Below are 18,844 nucleotides of genomic sequence, written 5' to 3'. Positions count from 1 at the left end.
AGTCACAATTACCTCCTATATTAAGTGGTTTTAGAAGTCAACGGTTTAAAAACTAATATATTGACATTAAACTTGTCTACTTGCATTAATCAAAACGTTTCTGAGAATAAAATCAGTCCTCATATTAACTACACCTTCACATACACCTTGCACTCCACATGAAATTGTCTTGAAACATTTGTATTTTTCAGTAAGCACCCACCTCAACATGACCTACTTTTCCTTAAAAGTTTTTGGGCAAGCCTGAAAAGTATTCAGAAAAAAAATACCAAATATTCATTATCTCTTGATACAGAAGTCATAGGAGTGAACACAATTCAAGCAAACTACACTACATGTTTTAATGTCCTCCTCTCCTAAGAATCAAAAGAAACGCCCTACCTTCATTTTGCTTCTTTTTATAAATGCTACCTGAGCTAAGTAGGATGCAATATAAAATTTGTACTTAAAACCAAAAATATACTACTGGAAGCACAGAGCAGCAAAGTGATAGCTACCAAGAGGAGTAAGAGCTAACTAAAAGCCACATGCCAAATCTTTATGAAGCATGGGAGTTAAATTCATATTGGTTTATGCTTCGTTGAATAAAAGACTTCAAATTACAGTAAAACAATGAGAGATAACATGTAATCAGCAATTAAAAATATTAAGCCCTTCGTACTCTAGTAAAAAAGCACAAGAATGCCATTTTAGCATGTGAAATAGCTGTATTAGTCACACTGAAAGGTAATCAAATTGTATTCGAGGTAACCAATCTATATGCACAGTATGACTTAATTTCACGTTAGCTTATTTAAGTATTACTCAGTCATATTAACTAATGCTGCATTTCAAAAGGTGCACTTCTCTTGCACCGTTTTTCAAAAATACTTTGCTATCAGATAAGCAAACAGTATCTCATACAAAGCTGATGTATCTCAACAGTCAACCTACCCTGTGATATCTTCTTAACTCGTTTCACTTTATGTGGCCACATAAGTGAAGATAGTAACATTGGACATAGCAGTAATGTTGATCTGGTCAATTCTTACATGCCTTTTTAAAAAATAAGAAAAACCCGTTAAACCATAAATCTCTGATATTTAAATGGTAGAAGTTAAAAAGTAAATCATGGGCACATATCAGAAATTATTAAATCTTGCACAACTGAGACGTTTTGCACCCTTATCAGATGGGTCACATGAAATAAAACGGAATTGCCATCTAGACTTCAGTGACTAATAAAAAGGACATACTGCATGGCATTAGCAGCAGTGTAAATTACAGAAATCATCTGAGAAGCTATTTCATATGCACGAACTCTAAAACTCAAAGTTAAACAACCAAAGGCTCTTTAGCCTATTTGTCCATAAAATTAACTTAAATTTCAACCAAAACTGCCAAAACGTTGATCATATTGCAGAATAATATTAGAAACTTTCTTTTGGCAATAAAAAATGACATCTTGTCACACTGTAATTAATTGGTTTCCGCTGCAATGCAGCATAGAAAGCTGATTTCAACTCAACTTTATTGAAAACAATAGCTTGGTATTTGCAAGCTGAAGTTCCAATTATTTCACAGCCCAGTGCGTTTAACAATTGGCACATCAAGTTCCGGGACTATTAGATGAAATTATCAACTAGATAAGATAAATGCAGCATCAGTGTTTACCTCTTACCATTACAGCAAAGCTGAGATCGGAACTTTTCTAACTGAAACCATGATGAGAGAAGGATTACTGTTTTGTCAAAATCTGTAGAATTAACCAAAAATGGTTTATTATAAAGGAAAGTGCTCTGCGTGACACCAATAGATATCAGACAGGTAACAATCAGCATAAAAAATATTTCATATGCAAGTTTGCATGATGATAACCACCATGTTCCATAAGTAAAATTCAATATTGTATTTTAAGAATAATAGATTAAAAAAAAAATCCATTTTTGCTGCCAAAATTCAAAATATATTTACATTACATTTATTATTAAAAAAAGAAAGGTTTATTTTTAATGAAAATACTTAAAAGTAAAAAATTTATAATTCTGGTGTTTCTAAGCTACATGAAAATATTCTTCATTCATAAAGAGAACATTTCAGTTAATCGAAGTACATTAAAAACTGTCAGATACGTGAAGTCGAAAGTAGACTCTCCCCACCTTCCCTTTGGCTTTACAACTATAGCAATCTTATGTATAACTTTTAATTACATCAGAAAAACATGATTTCTAATCATATTAAATCTTGTCCAATGAGACAACATTCATAACTGGGTAACCTCTTCCTAGTACTATAAGAGAGAGGTATTAACTAATACCACTACTACAAGAGAAAGAAAGCGGGGGGGGGGAAGAGTGCATCCGTATGTATATACACGCATGGTAGAAACAGACAGAGAGTATTAACACAAAACTAATATTTATTCTACCAGTCTGTAGCCAAGATCTCTGCTACCTACAGAATTAAAATCTTGAAGATAATCTGTTTTTACAGAGTAGCTACAGCATCATCAATTTTCTCTTTAGCTAACAAATCCCAGTGAGTTTAAGAACAGCCTCTTTAAGGAACAAACTAACAAGTAGAAAAAGTGCAACCCAACATACAAATTAAACATCCAATATTTAAACTGAATGCTAACTATAAATCACACGTAGTTTTTTTTAACACAATTTTATAAGCTTCTAATACAACACAGATTTGAATTACACTAGTTCCATCTATCCATTAAATCCACCAGAAAGGACCTTATAAATTAAGACTTTATATTCAGGATTGATTTAAAAGAATGGATTTATTACATAGGCAGGATCTGCAACTGGACTACTATGTATTAAACAATGTTATAAGTTACATTCTTTTCTTTTCAAGTTCATTTATCACTAACACCAAACAACAGGTTCTATCAGCTCACAGAGCTGTCCATCAGGGGCAAATGTTTGGAAAAAAAAAACATCGCTTGAAATATTTACAGCTAAAGGTCCTTGAGCATCTGGAACTTGCTTTAATATACTCGTTCATGAATGACAACAGCGTGGCTATTTTAATGGAATTGAAATTGAAAGCTACAGATGCCCTTAAAGACAATTTACTACTGAAACTATTCTATAATAATATAATAAGAGCATACCAAACAGAATTTAGTAGATTACATCTCTTATACCTACTCTTGGCAATTAACATCTTAATATTTTGGAGTTCCCATGCTGCAAACTGGACTCTATTGATAAATACAATTAGATTCTCTACATCTCATCTGGGGAAAACATCATCATACTCACTAGTTCAGTAAACATTTAATAGCAGGAAGTCCTAAGAAAAGGATAAATGCAGACAGGTGAAAACTTTCAATTTACATAGTGGTGAACGCAATTTGTTTTCATGATCTCCTTGAAGTTTCTTGTTTCAAAATTTTACTTGGGCCCATGTAAGACAAGAATAATTGCTATAATGAAAATACCTTCAAATCAGTGGTCTTCAACCTTTTCCACTTACAGATTAACAAAAAGTTCCCAAAAGAGGTGAAGGCTCAGTGTAGCCTATTTAAATCTCCCAACAACAGACTTCTCTTTTCTTTGTTATCTTCAGCAACTCTTCATATGCAGTGGGTCTGCAAATCATAGATTGAAAAACACCATTCTGGTAACTCATACTGCTTTTCACTTAGCTCCATTAACTTTTCAAACAAAAAAAGATGCTGTCTACTTCAGAGAGAATGTGGTCTCAGAGGTCCCATATCAAACACTATTTTGTTTTCACGAAATAGCAAAATATAAAACCTTCAGAGTTCAGTTTTGGAAAAAAACCTCTTTGATGTTACTTTTTGTGCAAGTGACTGCAGTTTCACTGATGGTGCTGCGACATGAAAAATGCCTGCTTTATAATTCTTTGCTATGTCAGAAAACGTTAGGACAAGGAGTGGCTAGAGCAGCTCAGCGTGATGAGGAAAAATAGTATAGATTAAGTTGGAAAAAGACAGTACATGCAGAAGAAATCTTGATTAAATTGTACAAACATTAACTTCAATATAAAGTATCTCCATCTCTCTTATCCTAAGAAAATATTCTGCTAAACAGATGATCTGAACCAGATGACAAGCTACTTCAGATCTCACACTGCAACAGTTACTGACACCTTTATATCTCGGCATTATTCCCCTTTCCCAAATCAAGTGTCGTGTATAATCTCATAATGTTTGAAGGCTAACTTAAACTGTTATATTATTTTTGTAAACTGGAAACATTTTCTGAGCAGAAAGACATTTCAGTTCAAAATGCAAGTACTTCAAGAAAATGTATTCTGATTTTTCTGCTCCTTTCATATAATGATTTGATTAATTTAACAGTTTCAAGATCAACATATAATACAATTTTTGTAGTTACTTACACAGTGATATGTTCTTAAAATGTACTATGTCCTTTGTGTTAATTTTTTCATGATACCAATATTGATAGGTGCATAATATTTGCATCCATATTTGTGGCATTAAGTTTCATTAATTAGCTTAACAGCCTGGAAATTATTCAGGTTTCATTACTAGCAATATTCAGTCCTTTGCCTTCCGGGGAGGGGGCAGGGGGAAGAAAGAAAAAAATGTTTACAGTAGTATAAACTGTTTCAACTATACGTATTACATACTACGAGAAACTACTAATCTATAACTAGACTAGGAAAAAAGCTCCTTAAATGCTAGCACTTTATTAGTATCTTGCCTTTGTGTCTGATATTTAACATTAAGAGCACACAATAGAAGTTTCAAGAAAGACAGGACACAATATCCTTCTGATTATTCAGGAACACATTTTAGTTATTAACAATCGCTAAAAACTTTCAACAGCCAAGTTACTTAATCCAGAAGAGAAAAATGTACTAAAAATGTAGTTTGATCTGTGTAGCAATTTATGCTATAACATACCATTATACTATATTAGTTATGACTACTATATGACATACTGAAATGCTTGTCTTCGATCCTGATTTCAGTATTGAACTCTGCTCAGGGCTGAGAAAGCCTGTACATATACTCTTTAGCCTGCACATGCAGGTTTAGTTACCTACAGTAACTAAACAGTCAGAAAAAATCCATATAAACAGCCCCCACAAAGTAAAGAACTTGAACGTTATTACTTTAAACTGTTCTCCGTGTATCAAGTGTTCAACAATTTGATATAACAACGAGCGGTCAAAAACAATTCTAGCACAAACCATATTAAATGGGATTAGAAAGACCCCTGCACATGACAAAAACCACTTTGTTATGCTATTATGTTGATAGAAGCAAAAAAAACAAAGGCAATTTTATTTCTGGTTTAACCCCCTCAAATTCACAACTATTTTCTTTATCCTGGGGGGGGAAAAAAAAAGGAAATTTAAAACTGAAAGTAACCAGTAACTGAAGCAATTGGAAGTAACTGAAAGGTGTGAGATCTAAGAAAGGTTAGTGCAAAACTTGAAGGAAAATTAAGTTCAGAATAACCTAAATCTGCCTCAAATCTAACTTATCCAAATTTTTCTTGCCAAATAAGGTTGCTGAGATTGCAAACATGAAGGGAAGTTTGGGAGTCTGCCTTCAAAACTTAACTCATATTTATCAGTCCTAAAGGTTGATGCAAATCTTTTTCAATAAAGTACAAACCAGTTGTCCATCTGTCATTTTAAGCTGTTGAATTGTAGAAGGGGATGTGTTTCTCTTCTACTCGGCCAAGCAAAGGAGTGCAGTCCCTCCTCACTTAATTACCCAGCATACACCTAAATACCAACTGCCATCCCTCAACACTCCAGCGTTAGCTGTAGTGGCTATCTACCGCAGCATCCATTTCTCTCCAATTCATCATCGTCAGCTTTCTTGCTGACACTCTTCAGAGCTGCCTAGTTGATGAATTGCTCTGTTATTCATCCTATGTTAATCTGAGGCTGATGCAAGAATACCTTTCTGAAGACACTTAACAGTATTAAAACTCGGGACTACCAAGTGCCCTCAGTGTGCATTAAACCTCCCATTTGGAACCAACAAGCTTCCTCATGAATAGTTATGAATAAAATACAGTTACTAAATCAATAGGCACTAGGTTTATGTTCCCCATTACCTATAGACAGAGCTTCCGCACAATTCCTTGCTTCCCTGGAAGCTACACCCGAATTATTAGAAACTGGAAGTACTTTAATCCACATAAAATTTAACCTCAATTAACCCTATATTAAGTTGATATAGCGAAGTTTTTCCCCTCCCGCTCCTCAAAATATCAGTATATTTCTTAAATGCCACAGGGCTCTAAAAAAAAGTTCTTTAAAGTCCGTAAGCTTAATAAGCTTTTCTCAAGAAAGCCAGCTGCATTTTTTCTCAGTTTCTTCCGAGGTGGATTTGATCGTTAGATAATGTTTTCTCCAGATTTTTTCCCAAAGGATTATGTTAGTCTTGTCACAAAAAGAAAATTGATCCAGAGAATGAACAACAAAAACACGGCAAGAAATTTCAAGATGAGACTCAAACCTCTGTAAACACGTTATTACAACAGCTAAATATACTTCCCTTCTAAAAGCAATTGCAGTCACTAATTTTATACCTGAAAGAGAGATACTAAAGTATCATTTGTCCTCTCAAGATGTTTTAATACACATATAATCAGTCTTGCTGATAGAGTCTTGGTTAGAATTCATTCCTGATGCCTACCATATCATCTGTACCCAGATTTTGTTCAAGTCTATTTACTAGTTGAGCACAAAGTTGACAGAACTATGTGAAAAGTGGGAACAAAAGAATTCGTACAAGGAGTCTTGCGTCAGGTTGATTCAGACGCAGTATCAGATTTCCATAAAAGCCTTGAGTGATTTAAAGAAGTAGTAATTCCCTCAATAAACTGACTGCATATGAGCCTCTCTGGCTATACTTATCTTTATAGATGATACGATACTTAAGCAATTAAAGAACCACCAACAACTTGTCTCTACCATCATCTAACATGCACCATTTTCTCACTGCGCAATCTTCACAGCAAAAACATCATACTTTAAACAAGACAGCTGGGCCTATTACAGCATTTTAACCTTTAACACACAAATCAACTGTTAGAAAACACACTTGTCAATAGATTATACATGTAGTATTTAGGCAGTTAGTTTGGAAGGGGGGGGGGTTGACGACAGTTTGACAACTTTTTGAAAAAACATCTGTGTTAATTTCTGATGTAGGGGTGCAGCTCATGCTCCTTGAAAAATGAGACAAACTGAAACTAACTAAAAGCAGTACACAGAGATGAGCAACACTGCTCAAAAGCAAACAGCACCGGGTCAGAGAATTTTCCCTTGTGTCCTCCTCCTCCCCATTCCTGCAAAAAAACCAAAGATATTCCACAGCAAACAGAACATTTGGCTTGCTCTGCATCTAAAAATTGAAAATTATGCAATAACTTTTGATATAATTATTTGCAGGTTATTAGATTAAGCTGCATTAAGAAGAATATTAACCGATTTGCTACTGCTTCGAAGTCTGATAAGTAAATGGAAGCATTATGCAACATCAGCTGAATCAGTTTTAGTTGAGTTGCCATTTAAATCTATGAACCAGAACAGTAAGTTTTTATTAATACTTGGGCTAGACGGATCTGTTGCTTACTTTTTAAGACTTCAGGCGTGTTCCATCTCCTAGACACTAATGAAGAAAATATACTGCAGTTAGGATAGGACATTTCGACCAAGTAATGTTTACAGATATTTCTAAAACAGTTCTTTAATCTGAATTAGACAAAACAATAAGGTTCATTATTTCAACAGTTGAAGGATTTAAAGAATTCAGCAAAGTCTGGCTTCCATCTAGTGTCAGCTAGTCTGAAAATAGTCACGTCCTTAAAATTTTGAATGGACCACATGCACAATCAGTTGACATCAATTAGGAGTTTCAGCCTTTAAAGTAAATGTTTAAGCAAATGTACTTCTCTCCCCAAGGCTCTGCTCTACATCTTCAGTACTGAGCCACCTCAGCCATTGAGCCAACACAACTACTCTGAGATGACATATGGCGAGCTCGATCACAGCTCTGATCTGTCTGAAAAGAAAGCCAGCACCACATAAAAACAAACTCAAAAAACCCCTGACCAGTCCAGAATATCAGCTGACCTTTTAAGCCAGAAACTGATCCACCAGATAAGGGTATGAAATACTGAATTATCTTCCCCTGCCTCCACTCTGACATCAGCAGCCGTTCTGATGCATTACCCCTCAGAACTACATCGACGTAACCTCCCAGTGAAGTAACAAGATTTTAATTGTTTGCCATGCTGGCATTTTTTTTTCCTTTTCAAATCAAGCCTTAAAGAAGTATAAACATTTATACGGTTATATACCATTAAAAGTGTTAACTGCCCCACTATTAATATGATCAGATGTCAGTCAGTTATCACACAAATTGCTTCACAGTTTGTCCCCTTTAAAAATGGGTATCCTGAGGACCTTCTCGCCCACGCACTTCCTGGAGCATTGCAATGAAGTTACAAAGTATCGAAACATTGCTCCGTACACCCTGTGCGGGAAACACAGAAAATCTTCCCTAACCCGCTACGGTGCGGAGTAAAGTACAAGTATTCAGGTGCAGCTGCAAAACAGTCAAAAATATTTTAAAAAACGATTCAAAAAATTGACTTCCAGTGTGCTATTCAATCAACTATACACCACCAAAAACACTAAAAGAAAACCCATTAATAGCTACCTATTGCCATTTCCCTTCAAGATAATGATTTTTTGCAATGAACTGAGAAGCAAAATTTACTATTTTGACACCAAGTATAAGAATCAATTCTCAAATGAAAGTTAATTGAAAATATCTTTCATATTTTAAACCATGAGAAAACAAAAAAACCTGTCAGCATTACCACACTCATTCCGAGCACTAACAACTGCTAAAATAACTGCAGAGTATCAAAAAAGCTGCAACTTCTAGTACCGGACCCAGACAACAGAGGTTTAGTAACACAACTGCCTGAATAGAAGCACTTTAACTTGCACCATCTTGTTGTTGTTGTTCTCAAGACACCCAACCACCCTGCAACAGACACCCTTCTAATGGAAACAAGAACAACACCGTGGAGGGGCAGCTCTGCTAATGAAGCTGCCTATTATTTCTCTTTAAAGTTGTCATGGTTGCTTTGATCATTCAAGCATAAATTGTCTCAAAAATCTAAGCTCTGCTATTAAAAAAGCTAACTCCACTTCCATTCAACATTTCCAAGAAAAACAACCAAAAGAAACCCAAGCCCGGAAACTACTTTAACTGTACTACACACAAGGTAACACAGGATATTTTCTCAAGTCAAAAGTAGAAATGTAATGTTGCTTAACTTTCAGCAACCCAACTCTTTGTCTCACCAGAGCAAAGGGATCTAATTCACACTATAAACATAACACCTATCATCTGTCTCAGGATTTGAACAACAGCTCCAATGTCCTTCGCAGACCTAGATCCTCCTGAGGATACAGATGTATGGTGCTTCTACTGACCTAACCAATTGCATTAAGCATAATGAAATTAAAAACACTGGCAGTTTTACTGTTCCTACTAGTTTTCATAGCAGTGGGTTATTAAATTTCAATAAAATGTCAAAATCAACAGAAGATTTTCATAATACGCATTTTGATTAAAATCAATGCACAAAAATTCACACAGCCCGAATGAGAAGTTGTGAGTTATATTTCAATAAAGACAAGGGTCAGTGAGTGAGGGCATTTCATTACTTCACAGCTTTCCTGGCAAGGCATTTCCCCTGTCTCCTCCCTCTCCCGCCCCCCGAACATTCCATATAAGCAGTCGAATATAAACCATTGGTCTCCATGGCAGACTCCTGCTGTACTTCAATCAGCCTGAGCTGTCGGGATGGTCTGGTAATTAACGTCAACACAGGTCTATCCTGTCAGCCACAGAACATATACCAGATCAGCATTTAATAATACATCTAATTAATAGGATATCTGCATCAGTATGCGTTCTCCAAAAAGGAGAGCATTTTAAGGTTACAGACAGTAATTAAAGACAATTCAAATGTACTTGCTTTTCTACCAAAGTCTACATAATTCAAATTATTGTAAGTATCCCATTCCTGATTTGGCATTCTTCAGTGTACTCAGAGGAAGAAAGTTTTAATTTAAGAAGGACCGAAACAGATAAGCTGGTAAAAAAAAATTACTGAACTACAAAAGTAACTGTTCATTTCCTGTCCAGACTTCTCTTCACACGCACAGCATTCATCGAACACTAGCAACTTTTTCTGACTTGACCTTTTCTCTTTTGATACATGTAAACTTCATTTTCATAATTAAGACATCCTAAGTGCACTCTCAAAATCTCTTAAGCGTTTCTCAGTTGTTGTTTTGGGGTTTTTTCACTTTACTATAGTATTAACCTTCAGTTCTTCCTTTGTGCACTATGAAAACATCGTGTGCCACTCCCTAATCTAATCGGCACTTGGTCAGTTATTTCTAACCGTAGAGCAAGAGATTTTTATATGACACTAGTTACTTTGGAAACTATTCTGTACAATTTCAGATGACGAAAATGCAACTCAATTCCAACCTTAAGGAACAAGTAACACTAAAAAATGATCAAAAAGAATTCAAACAGGTCGCTCTCAATTTAAAGACAAATAAATCAACAGCTTTTGTACCGAACTAAGTCTACTATGGTTGCTCTTACTTAAAAAACCCTCTGATAACAGACGTTTTAATAACCAATTATTGGTAAGCAACAGTGAACAAACTGCTTTCAAAACATGAGCTTAAAGTAACTGCTTTACTAACTTAAAACTTCTATCAGTCAGAACAACACCCATCTTTTTAAGTTACTTTTTAAGTTACACGCCAGGTGACTGCAATCCTATAAATGTTGCAGATACAGCTCCAATAATAACTTCTTTTAAAAAGTACTGAACTCTTGCGGGGGGGGCGGGGGAGGAAGTTTTGAATATTTTTCCCCAAGCTAAAAAGAAAAATAAACTTTTTCTTAAGTGTAATGGAGCTTCTGTTTTGATGTTATAAGAGGCTGCCAAGGAATTACAAAAAACAAAAAAACAAACATCAGAACAACTCTGATGAAGTTTTTAAACACACAAGTTCTAGAAGCTTTACAACCCCGTTATTACAAGACAATCGTAAATCAGAAAAACACCTCAGAGCACTATCTTATGATTTAGAGATGATTAAAGAACCAGATTCAAAAGAGCACTATTAATCAACAGCACACAAACAATACTCAATGCTCTTGTTGCATGCTGTTTTGTACAATTTTAACGTTACAACTCAAAGTTTAAAAATTAGTCTGAGACTCTCTAGGCAAACACCTATCATAAGGCCTTTATCCTAAAGACTTTGCATTAAGAGGCATGTTTTGTAATGAAATAATGGGGGTTTATTGCAAGATCCGATACAACTGAAAAACAGACATGCTAATGTGGCCCATGCCCCTTCATCAAATCTGACAAGTCAGCAAAACCCTAGCTAAGCACAGGCTACATTTACATAATCACAAACAATAAGGTCATGCACAAAAGTAACCAGATAAGTTCTCCCCGAGAAGTTATTTACACCACCAGAACACAGTTCTTCAGCCCTAACTCATGCAGACATTTTGGTTAAGACAATGAGACTGACAGGAAAACTGCAGTTTTGGGCACTGGGCTCTGCAAGTTCACATGCACTTTTCTCAGTGAGCACAGTAAACAGAGCGTGCAACATCCAAGAAAAATTTATCCTCCTTAATCCCTACCCAGATGTTTTTACAGCTAGCTTTGTTACAACTACTAGTCAGAAAGAGACAGCCTATTTGACACAAAATTAGATTTATCTCCAAAAGCTAGATGCACTGCTTAATTTACAATTAAAGGTAGACACACTTTTAAGTCACCTTCAACCCAAGCTTGACAGGAAGACAGAAGTTTTTGAGGTGCAGTTTACAGAGGAAAAATGAATTCCTGATAAAGTCTTCATCGATACCTTTCTAAAAAAAGTTCAGACCACAGGTTTGACCTGTGTACATTCCGATCAGATGCAACATTCTGACCACTTACAGGTTCAAGAAAACAAAAAGCAAATATAAAAATTACACTGCTCAGATCTCAGTTAATAGTTTAGGCATATTTGTTCACTATTTGCTGAAAGAATAAAACCAAAGTACCTCGTTAATCTCAATAGGTCAGAGTGCAATTGCAGAGTTTGAAATGTCCAATTTATTAAAAAAAAAATAGTGCAAGAAAAAAGGTACAACTTTATTCATTTCCACAAAGGGGACCCTTAAAATATACAAGTTGTCAGAAAAAACAATCTAGGTTAGAATCATAAAAGTTAGTAACTGAGAAGCTGAAGCGCAAAAAAAAAAAAAAAAAATCAGGTCACATTTGATGGTGCAAACAATTACAGGAAATACAGCCTATTCCACATTCAGGAAGAGCCCTCTCTTCCCACAGGTTTGCACTAGTCTGATAAAAACAATCCAGCTTCCTAGTTATTATGATGTGCACTTTAAACATCCTCGCTAATCCACAAAAGCCTTATTTACACATAAGAAGTTGAAAGCACACATATGCAAAAATATCTGTAACCTAAACAAAACTGTGACTTTCATAGTTTATTATAAAGTAGTTCTTTTTAAAACAACAACAGAAAAAAGTTTCCTCCATATACCTCTCACATTTAAGCTGATCTTCAAAACCAAATGCCGTAAGGCAGAGACCATCTACTAAGTTAAGCACTAAAATTTTCAAAGATTAAACACAAGGATAGATTTCAGAAAGGCAAATGTGTTTTGGATAATACACACAGCACAGAAACGGGCCAAAAAAAGCAGATGTACATTCTGAAATCTAACCAGATTAGATGTACTGTTCTTCGTCTAAACCGACAGGTCCATTTCTATCTCTTGTTGCACACAATTACAAGAAGTAATCACAACACAAGCCCATTTGAGTTTTGTTTTTAAATACTGGCATGTAAAAATAAATAAAAAACCCCTAGCATTCCAGTAGAGACAGCAATCCCATGTTTTATTTGTTTGAATTCTTAGAGTTGTGACTTTATTTCTTCAATCTGACCAGCACAAAATAAAAGACAAAGGCTGATTGTAATATTATTCTTCTCAAGCATAAACAAAACCTTCAGGAAAATGGCTGTATAGTAACTGGAGGGAAAAAAAAAACACAACACCTACCTAAAGCACAAAACAATAAACTAGAAGAAGCAAACCAAATTGCGGGGGGGGAGGGGGCAAAGAGGGAATGTGAACACTGTAACTTTATTTTTAGATTATATATATAAATCTATATATACACACACCTGCCCCTAATATTTGATATTCTCAAAGGTGCCATGACACAACTTATGAAATTATTAAATATTATACTTTTAAGTAAGCGTTCTAAATCTTGCATACCTTTCTAGCAAACCTATAGTTTGCTGTTGCTAAACCCTTCTGGAGGATGTCAGCGTAGCATATAGTTCAAGATTATTTAACACGGTGCCCCTCTGGTAACCAGGATAGGTGTTTTACAGAGCAACAGTTGTTCCAACTTCTCAACTGTTCATCGCTATTGACTATTCCACCTATGTAATACTGCACATAAGCATACCATATACGTAAGTCCATGAAAATTGAAATACCTGCACAAATCCACAAGTATTTTGTCATTCTTTGGTATCTTCTAATAGATGTGTTAATCTCACTACTCAAGTCAGAAATGGTGTTCGGAGGCCAGTCTCACACCTCAGAAAAAAAAATAACTGGCGCCCCTTAGCGTTCAAATTTTGAAGTCTTGAAGCAATTTACTAGATTTGCATGAAACATTTTTTTCAACATTCCAAAAAGTTTTCTGCCCCCACAGTACTTCCACCCAATTGCCAAAGTAAACAGGAAAAGCAGAAAAGCTTAAAGGGATAGCAGACTTCTTCCTGAGACTATTTAGAAACACAGATTGTATTTTATTTATTTTTCTTTTAAAGAAGAGTGTGAAGAAGAGCTCCAACACAATCCTTTTAACTTTTTCAGCAAGAGTCTCCACAGCCCTCATTTTGGAACTCCAATACTTCACAAAACAGACTTCCAGAGCTTTCAATATTTAAAAACATATCAAAAGATGTAAGGATTTCAGACATTCCTTTTTCAGTGTCCTTTTCGTACAGGGAAATGTTTTTCTTTCTTTTGTTCTCTGACCAAAAAAAAAAACCCAAAACGTTTTGGGCCTCCTCTGGCCAAATACATTAAGCTGAAGAGATTAAGGAATTTAAAAATTCAACAGGAAGGCTCATTTGTGCTAAAAAGGCGTCTTCTCAGTCAAGTTTCTTCTTGATGTCTATTGTAAATCTAACTATTCTGAAGAGGTTGTTTGCTGTGGTGACCAAGAACATAAGTTTTAAATAGTTTTACTTTTCACATCTGTATGTGCTCCAATATAAATTCAAACTTCACCAAGAGTCTTGAAAATAAAAATAGAATCCCCCATTATATCGCTTCCCACAGTCCATCTTTCAGTATTCTTCACTTTTTTTTTTTTACTCCTCTATCGTTTATTTCAAAAGGTAGCATTTTCTCGATATGCTATTTTTTGTCGTACTACAGTCACTATCTCATTTTTACAGTCTTGGGAGAGGGCGGGGAGTTGTTCTACCAAATATAACCAGCTCTTTCATCTTCCGAGGTCAACAACTTCCCAAACTTCTTTTAGCGACGAGGAATACGTCCGCAAACAAGAATCCTAACTCAAAATCTCGAAATTCAGCATTTCATGCTATGAATCCCAACAAGTTGAAACTGTATAAGTAATTTATGGTTTTATCATATTCTCCAAAGCTACCAAATACAATTAAACAAACAGGTCTCTCTAACTCTCCAGAAAGCCTAGGTTTAAGGTGGTAAGAAAGGAAATGCTTTTAACAAGAAAAGCAAACCTGTGAACCCAAGCATAAAGCGAATTTAAAATACTAAGAACAAGTGGATCGCCTTATTTTTAACACAGTGGGTCTGCTGCTATAGTGGGAAGATGTATGGGACGCATGAAGTCCCCAGCATACACTTTTTTTTTCTTTCTAAAATGCGATTATTTATTTGTAAAAACGTAACCTTAAAGGGAGCTATTTAGGAAAAAAAGGGGGGTGGGGGTCAACCCACAGGAGCGGCCCCTCGCCCCTCCGAGGCAGGAGCGGGGTGTGGGGCTGGGGGCGGCAGTGGACGTCTGGCAGGAGCAGACAAGGCAATTTCGTAATTTCGGGTTTTTTTTCCCTTCACTAAAGTCACACGTAGGAGCCTTTCAAGTTAGTTTCTTTCAATGGTAAGGATAGCTGAAATAAGAATTTGTTCGCTTCCCTTGCAATATAGGAAAATTACAATTAGTTTGTGGCCAGTTTGGGGTGGGGTAGAGCTGGAGCTGAAGAGCTCAGCCCCCTCCGTCTTAGTCATTCAAGTTCAAGCAGCTTCCAGAACAGCCAAATCTCGAAACCAAACACCCTCCCAACCCTGCCCCCCCCCCCCCCCCCGCCCCGCTGGGGGCCTCCGGCCGGGCCGAGGAGCGCTCCCCGAAGGGCGCCGCACAGGACCCCTCTCCCCGCCGCCGCGGGAGGGGAACGCCGCGCCGCCAGCCTTTCCCCTCCTCCCTGCCTTCCCCCAGAGCACATTCCTGAGCTCCTCTCCTCGCTCCCTCCCCTCCGCGCGGTAGTTACCCTTCCCCCGGTTTTAGGAGACGGTGCGGGGAAGGGAAAGAGAAAAAACAAGGGGGGAAAAAACCCCAGGGGAGAGCGGGGACCTGTGCGGCCGGGGCTGCCTCTTCCCCCTCCCACTCGCTCACCGAGTCCCCCGGCACCACACGGCGGCAGCCAGGGCGGGGAGAGCCCGCACTTCCCCTTTGTTTTCGGCTCTCCAGCCGGGGGCCGAGAGCGTGCGGAGAACAGCGGGGGGGGGAGCGAAACAGGCCCCGGGCTCCCCCCGCCGCCCGGCCGGGGCTGGGGCGGGGGGCCGAGCGGGATCCCGGGAGCGGCGCGGAGGCCCGGGGAAGCGGGGGGAGGCAGGGCAGGGCGGCGGAGCGGGGGAGGGGGCGGCCAGGCGAGCGTTTTTACCTTCGTCCAGCAGCCTCTCGAGGTGGTTGAAGATCCCGCAGAAGTTGGGGAGGCTGCTCATCAGTTTCTTGTCGTTCATCAGCTGCATCAGGTAATCGGGGCTCGGCTTCGGCTTCTCCTTGGTTTCCATTTCCCCAACCATATTCCAAGCCCGCGCAGAGACGGCGAGCGCCCGCAGCAGCTCCGCCGAGCAACGCGACCGCGGCACGGGGCGCCCGGCTGGATCCGGGCGGGCAGGGAGGCGGTGGGGGAGGGGAGGGGGCGGGGAGGGGAGCTTCCCCGAGGAAGGAGGAGAAGGAGGAGGATTCAAATCCGGAGACAAACGCAGACCCGCCGCCGAGTCCGAGGGAACGAAAAAAAGAGGAAACTCGGTAGAAAACCCCCTGCGGGCTGCGCCCTCCTCCCCGGGCACAAGGACCCGCCGCCGCCTCTCGGTGCCGCCGCCGCTTCCCTGCTCCGTGCGCCCTCGGCCGGCGCAGTCCTCGGTGTGTCCCCCCCCCCTCCTCCTCCTCCTCCCGCGCACACACACGCTGAGCCCGGCTTCTCCTCTCGGCGCTGCCCCCTGTCTCCGCGGCGGGGGAGGGAGGGGACGAGCGGGGCGGGCGGGCGGGCGCTGCTGGCGCGGCTGCCGCTTCCGAGGAGCCGCCGCCGGTGTCTCTCCGCTGTTGCCGCCGCCGCCGCTGTTGTTGCCGCCGCGCTGCGCCTGGCGTGTCCTCCTCTCCGCCTCCCGCCCGCCCGCCCGCCCTCCCGCCGCCGCCTGTGGCTGGTGAGTCTCAGCCCCGCCGCCGCCTCCTCACTTCTCCTCAGTTCGCTCCGGAGTTCGCTTCAGTTCAGGCTGCGCTGGCAGCAGCACCAGCAGCGGCGGCGGCAGGAGGAGGGGAGGGGGCAGGGCCCGCGGGGGTGGGGACATACCGGGGGGCGGGCCCGGGGCGGGGCGGCCGTTACTCGGCGGCCGGCGGCGGCAGCGCCGCTTGGCGGAGCCAGCTGTCGCTCCCTTTCCGCCCCGGGGGGGCCCGGGGCGGCGGCGGCGGCGCAGCGGAGGTAGGGAGGGGGCGCCGCCGGGCAGAAGGGGGTTTTCTCCCCCCCGACCACGCCCCCTCCGAACGTCTGCGCGTGGACAGGCGGCGCAGGCGCGCAGCGTCGCGTGAGGCTCCCGCGCGCCTCCCCCCGCCCCGCGGAAACACACGCGCACAGAACTCTTCTACACAAAGTCGTGTTACTTCGCCTATTCCGCGCGGGGGGGGGGGGGGAGGGGAGGGGAGGCGGGGCCCGATCACGTGCGCCCTCGGGGGCGGGGAGAGCCCCACCGAGGCGCGCGTGCGCCAGCCCTTTACGCTGACGCCGCGGCCACAGTCTCGCGCGGCAGAGGGGGGAGAACCGAGCGGGGGGGGGGGCGGGCGGTGGCTGGTCGCGCCGCGCATGCGCTCTCGGGCGGTGGGCGGTGTGGGCGGCAGAGCGGCGCGAGGAGCAATTTCCAACCGGTAAAGCGGCCGCGGGGGCCGGAGGAGAGCGCGGCGCGGGGCTGAGGCACCGGGGCCGGAGGAGCTCCCCAGCAGTGAGCCGCAACCGGCCCCGCGGGAGGACGAGGAGAAGCGGTGTGTGGCGGGAGCTGCTCTCCCCTCCGCCCTCTCCCCGTCTGGTCGGCCGGGCGGCGCGAGCCCGCCTGCTGCGGGAGCGGTTTAACGGCCGCCTTCGGCCTCGGAGGGGCGCGGAGCGAGCCGGGGGCTTGCTGGTGCTGCCGGAGGAGAAGTGCAGGCGGTGGCGGCCCAGCCTTCCGCGCGCCCCTTCCCCCGCACGCCCGACCCCGGAGCAACGACGGCGGCCCCCGCCTGCGGCTGGCGCTGCGCAGCGCCGCGCCCCAGCCGGGCGGCCCGCCCGCCTCGGCGCCCCGCGGCAGCCTGGGCCGTCCTCCGGGTCCCGGTCGCGGCGCTGCCTTCCCGCCCAAGCTTCGCCGGCGGGCGGTTAGACGCCCTTTTTTGCTTACGGGGCAGCGCCGTGTTTTGGCATCAGCCCTGGCGCGTTTGACGGGTTTGGATGGGAGACGTGATGGGAGCAGCAGTATCCGGCAGCCAGAACCAAAATTAACCTGCTCCATCCACTGTAGCCGCAGAGGCCAAGCAGCGCGACGCGGTTGCTTGTACGTATTCCTCCTACCCCACGCAGCTACGTGGTGGTCTTATTTGATTTTTTTTTTATTACTTAGGATGTCGTCAGAAAGCTTTGATGCAATTTGCAGTAGCTTGGTAGAGCTTATGTTATAAAGCTAGATAAAAATCGCTTCATGCTTCATTTAGTTCGCTGAAAGCAGTCATTTTTAATAGGACTAGGTATAAAGTCTAGCTATTGCTTGAAGTTCTGTAAAAATTCGAAAGTATTTTCATACATACTGCACAGTATTTAAAGAAACTTTAAATATTAGGTTAATCGCAATGAACGATGCTTCCAAAATTAAAAAGAAGCACATTTATTGCACGTTGTCAAGCCGTGTTATTCTGCTTTTCCTGAAAGATGTGCATTGACAAAAATGTAGAAAAAGTGTAGTCCTCATAGTAGTAAAACTGCCTTGGATTACTGCATTCCTTCTAGTGTTTATTGGATTTTTTGCCTTTAAACATGTAGAACTCATTATTTGGACATGAGAATTTTCATTTCAGGGTTTTTTTTACATTAAGTAAAAATTAATGGCTTCTGTAAGATAAGTCAGATTTATTGCTTCCATCACTTTAAAAATATACAATCAGCAAGAAAATGTTATCTTTGTTATCAAAGAAAGAGTAGCAATGTTACAAAC

General features: G+C 41.2%; 1 protein-coding gene across 8 annotated transcripts in view; it reads right to left on the bottom strand.

Moving 5' to 3' along the window:
• The window catches only part of QKI (QKI, KH domain containing RNA binding), a 166,883-nt gene extending 150,586 nt beyond the window's left edge, over positions 1-16,297 (bottom strand). For 3 of the 8 annotated variants that reach the window (XM_076333962.1, XM_076333963.1, XM_076333965.1), the window contains exons 1-2: positions 16,054-16,265; positions 7,589-7,624 (exon numbers count right to left, since the gene is read on the bottom strand). In XM_076333962.1, the coding sequence (XP_076190077.1) occupies positions 7,589-7,624; positions 16,054-16,195 (178 nt within the window). In that variant the 5' untranslated portion in view covers positions 16,196-16,265. Of the gene's footprint in view, positions 1-7,588; positions 7,625-16,053 lie in introns of all 8 variants that reach the window. The other 5 variants (XM_076333968.1, XM_076333969.1, XM_076333964.1 and 2 more) reach the window with 3 other exon arrangements.
• Between the last annotated feature and the right edge of the window lie 2,547 nt (positions 16,298-18,844).

This window comes from Aptenodytes patagonicus, chromosome 3, assembly GCF_965638725.1.
Source record: "Aptenodytes patagonicus chromosome 3, bAptPat1.pri.cur, whole genome shotgun sequence".
Taxonomy (NCBI): Eukaryota; Metazoa; Chordata; class Aves; order Sphenisciformes; family Spheniscidae; genus Aptenodytes; species Aptenodytes patagonicus.
Note: the sequence above shows the minus strand (reverse complement) of the source record. Positions and strands in the feature narration are given on the sequence as shown.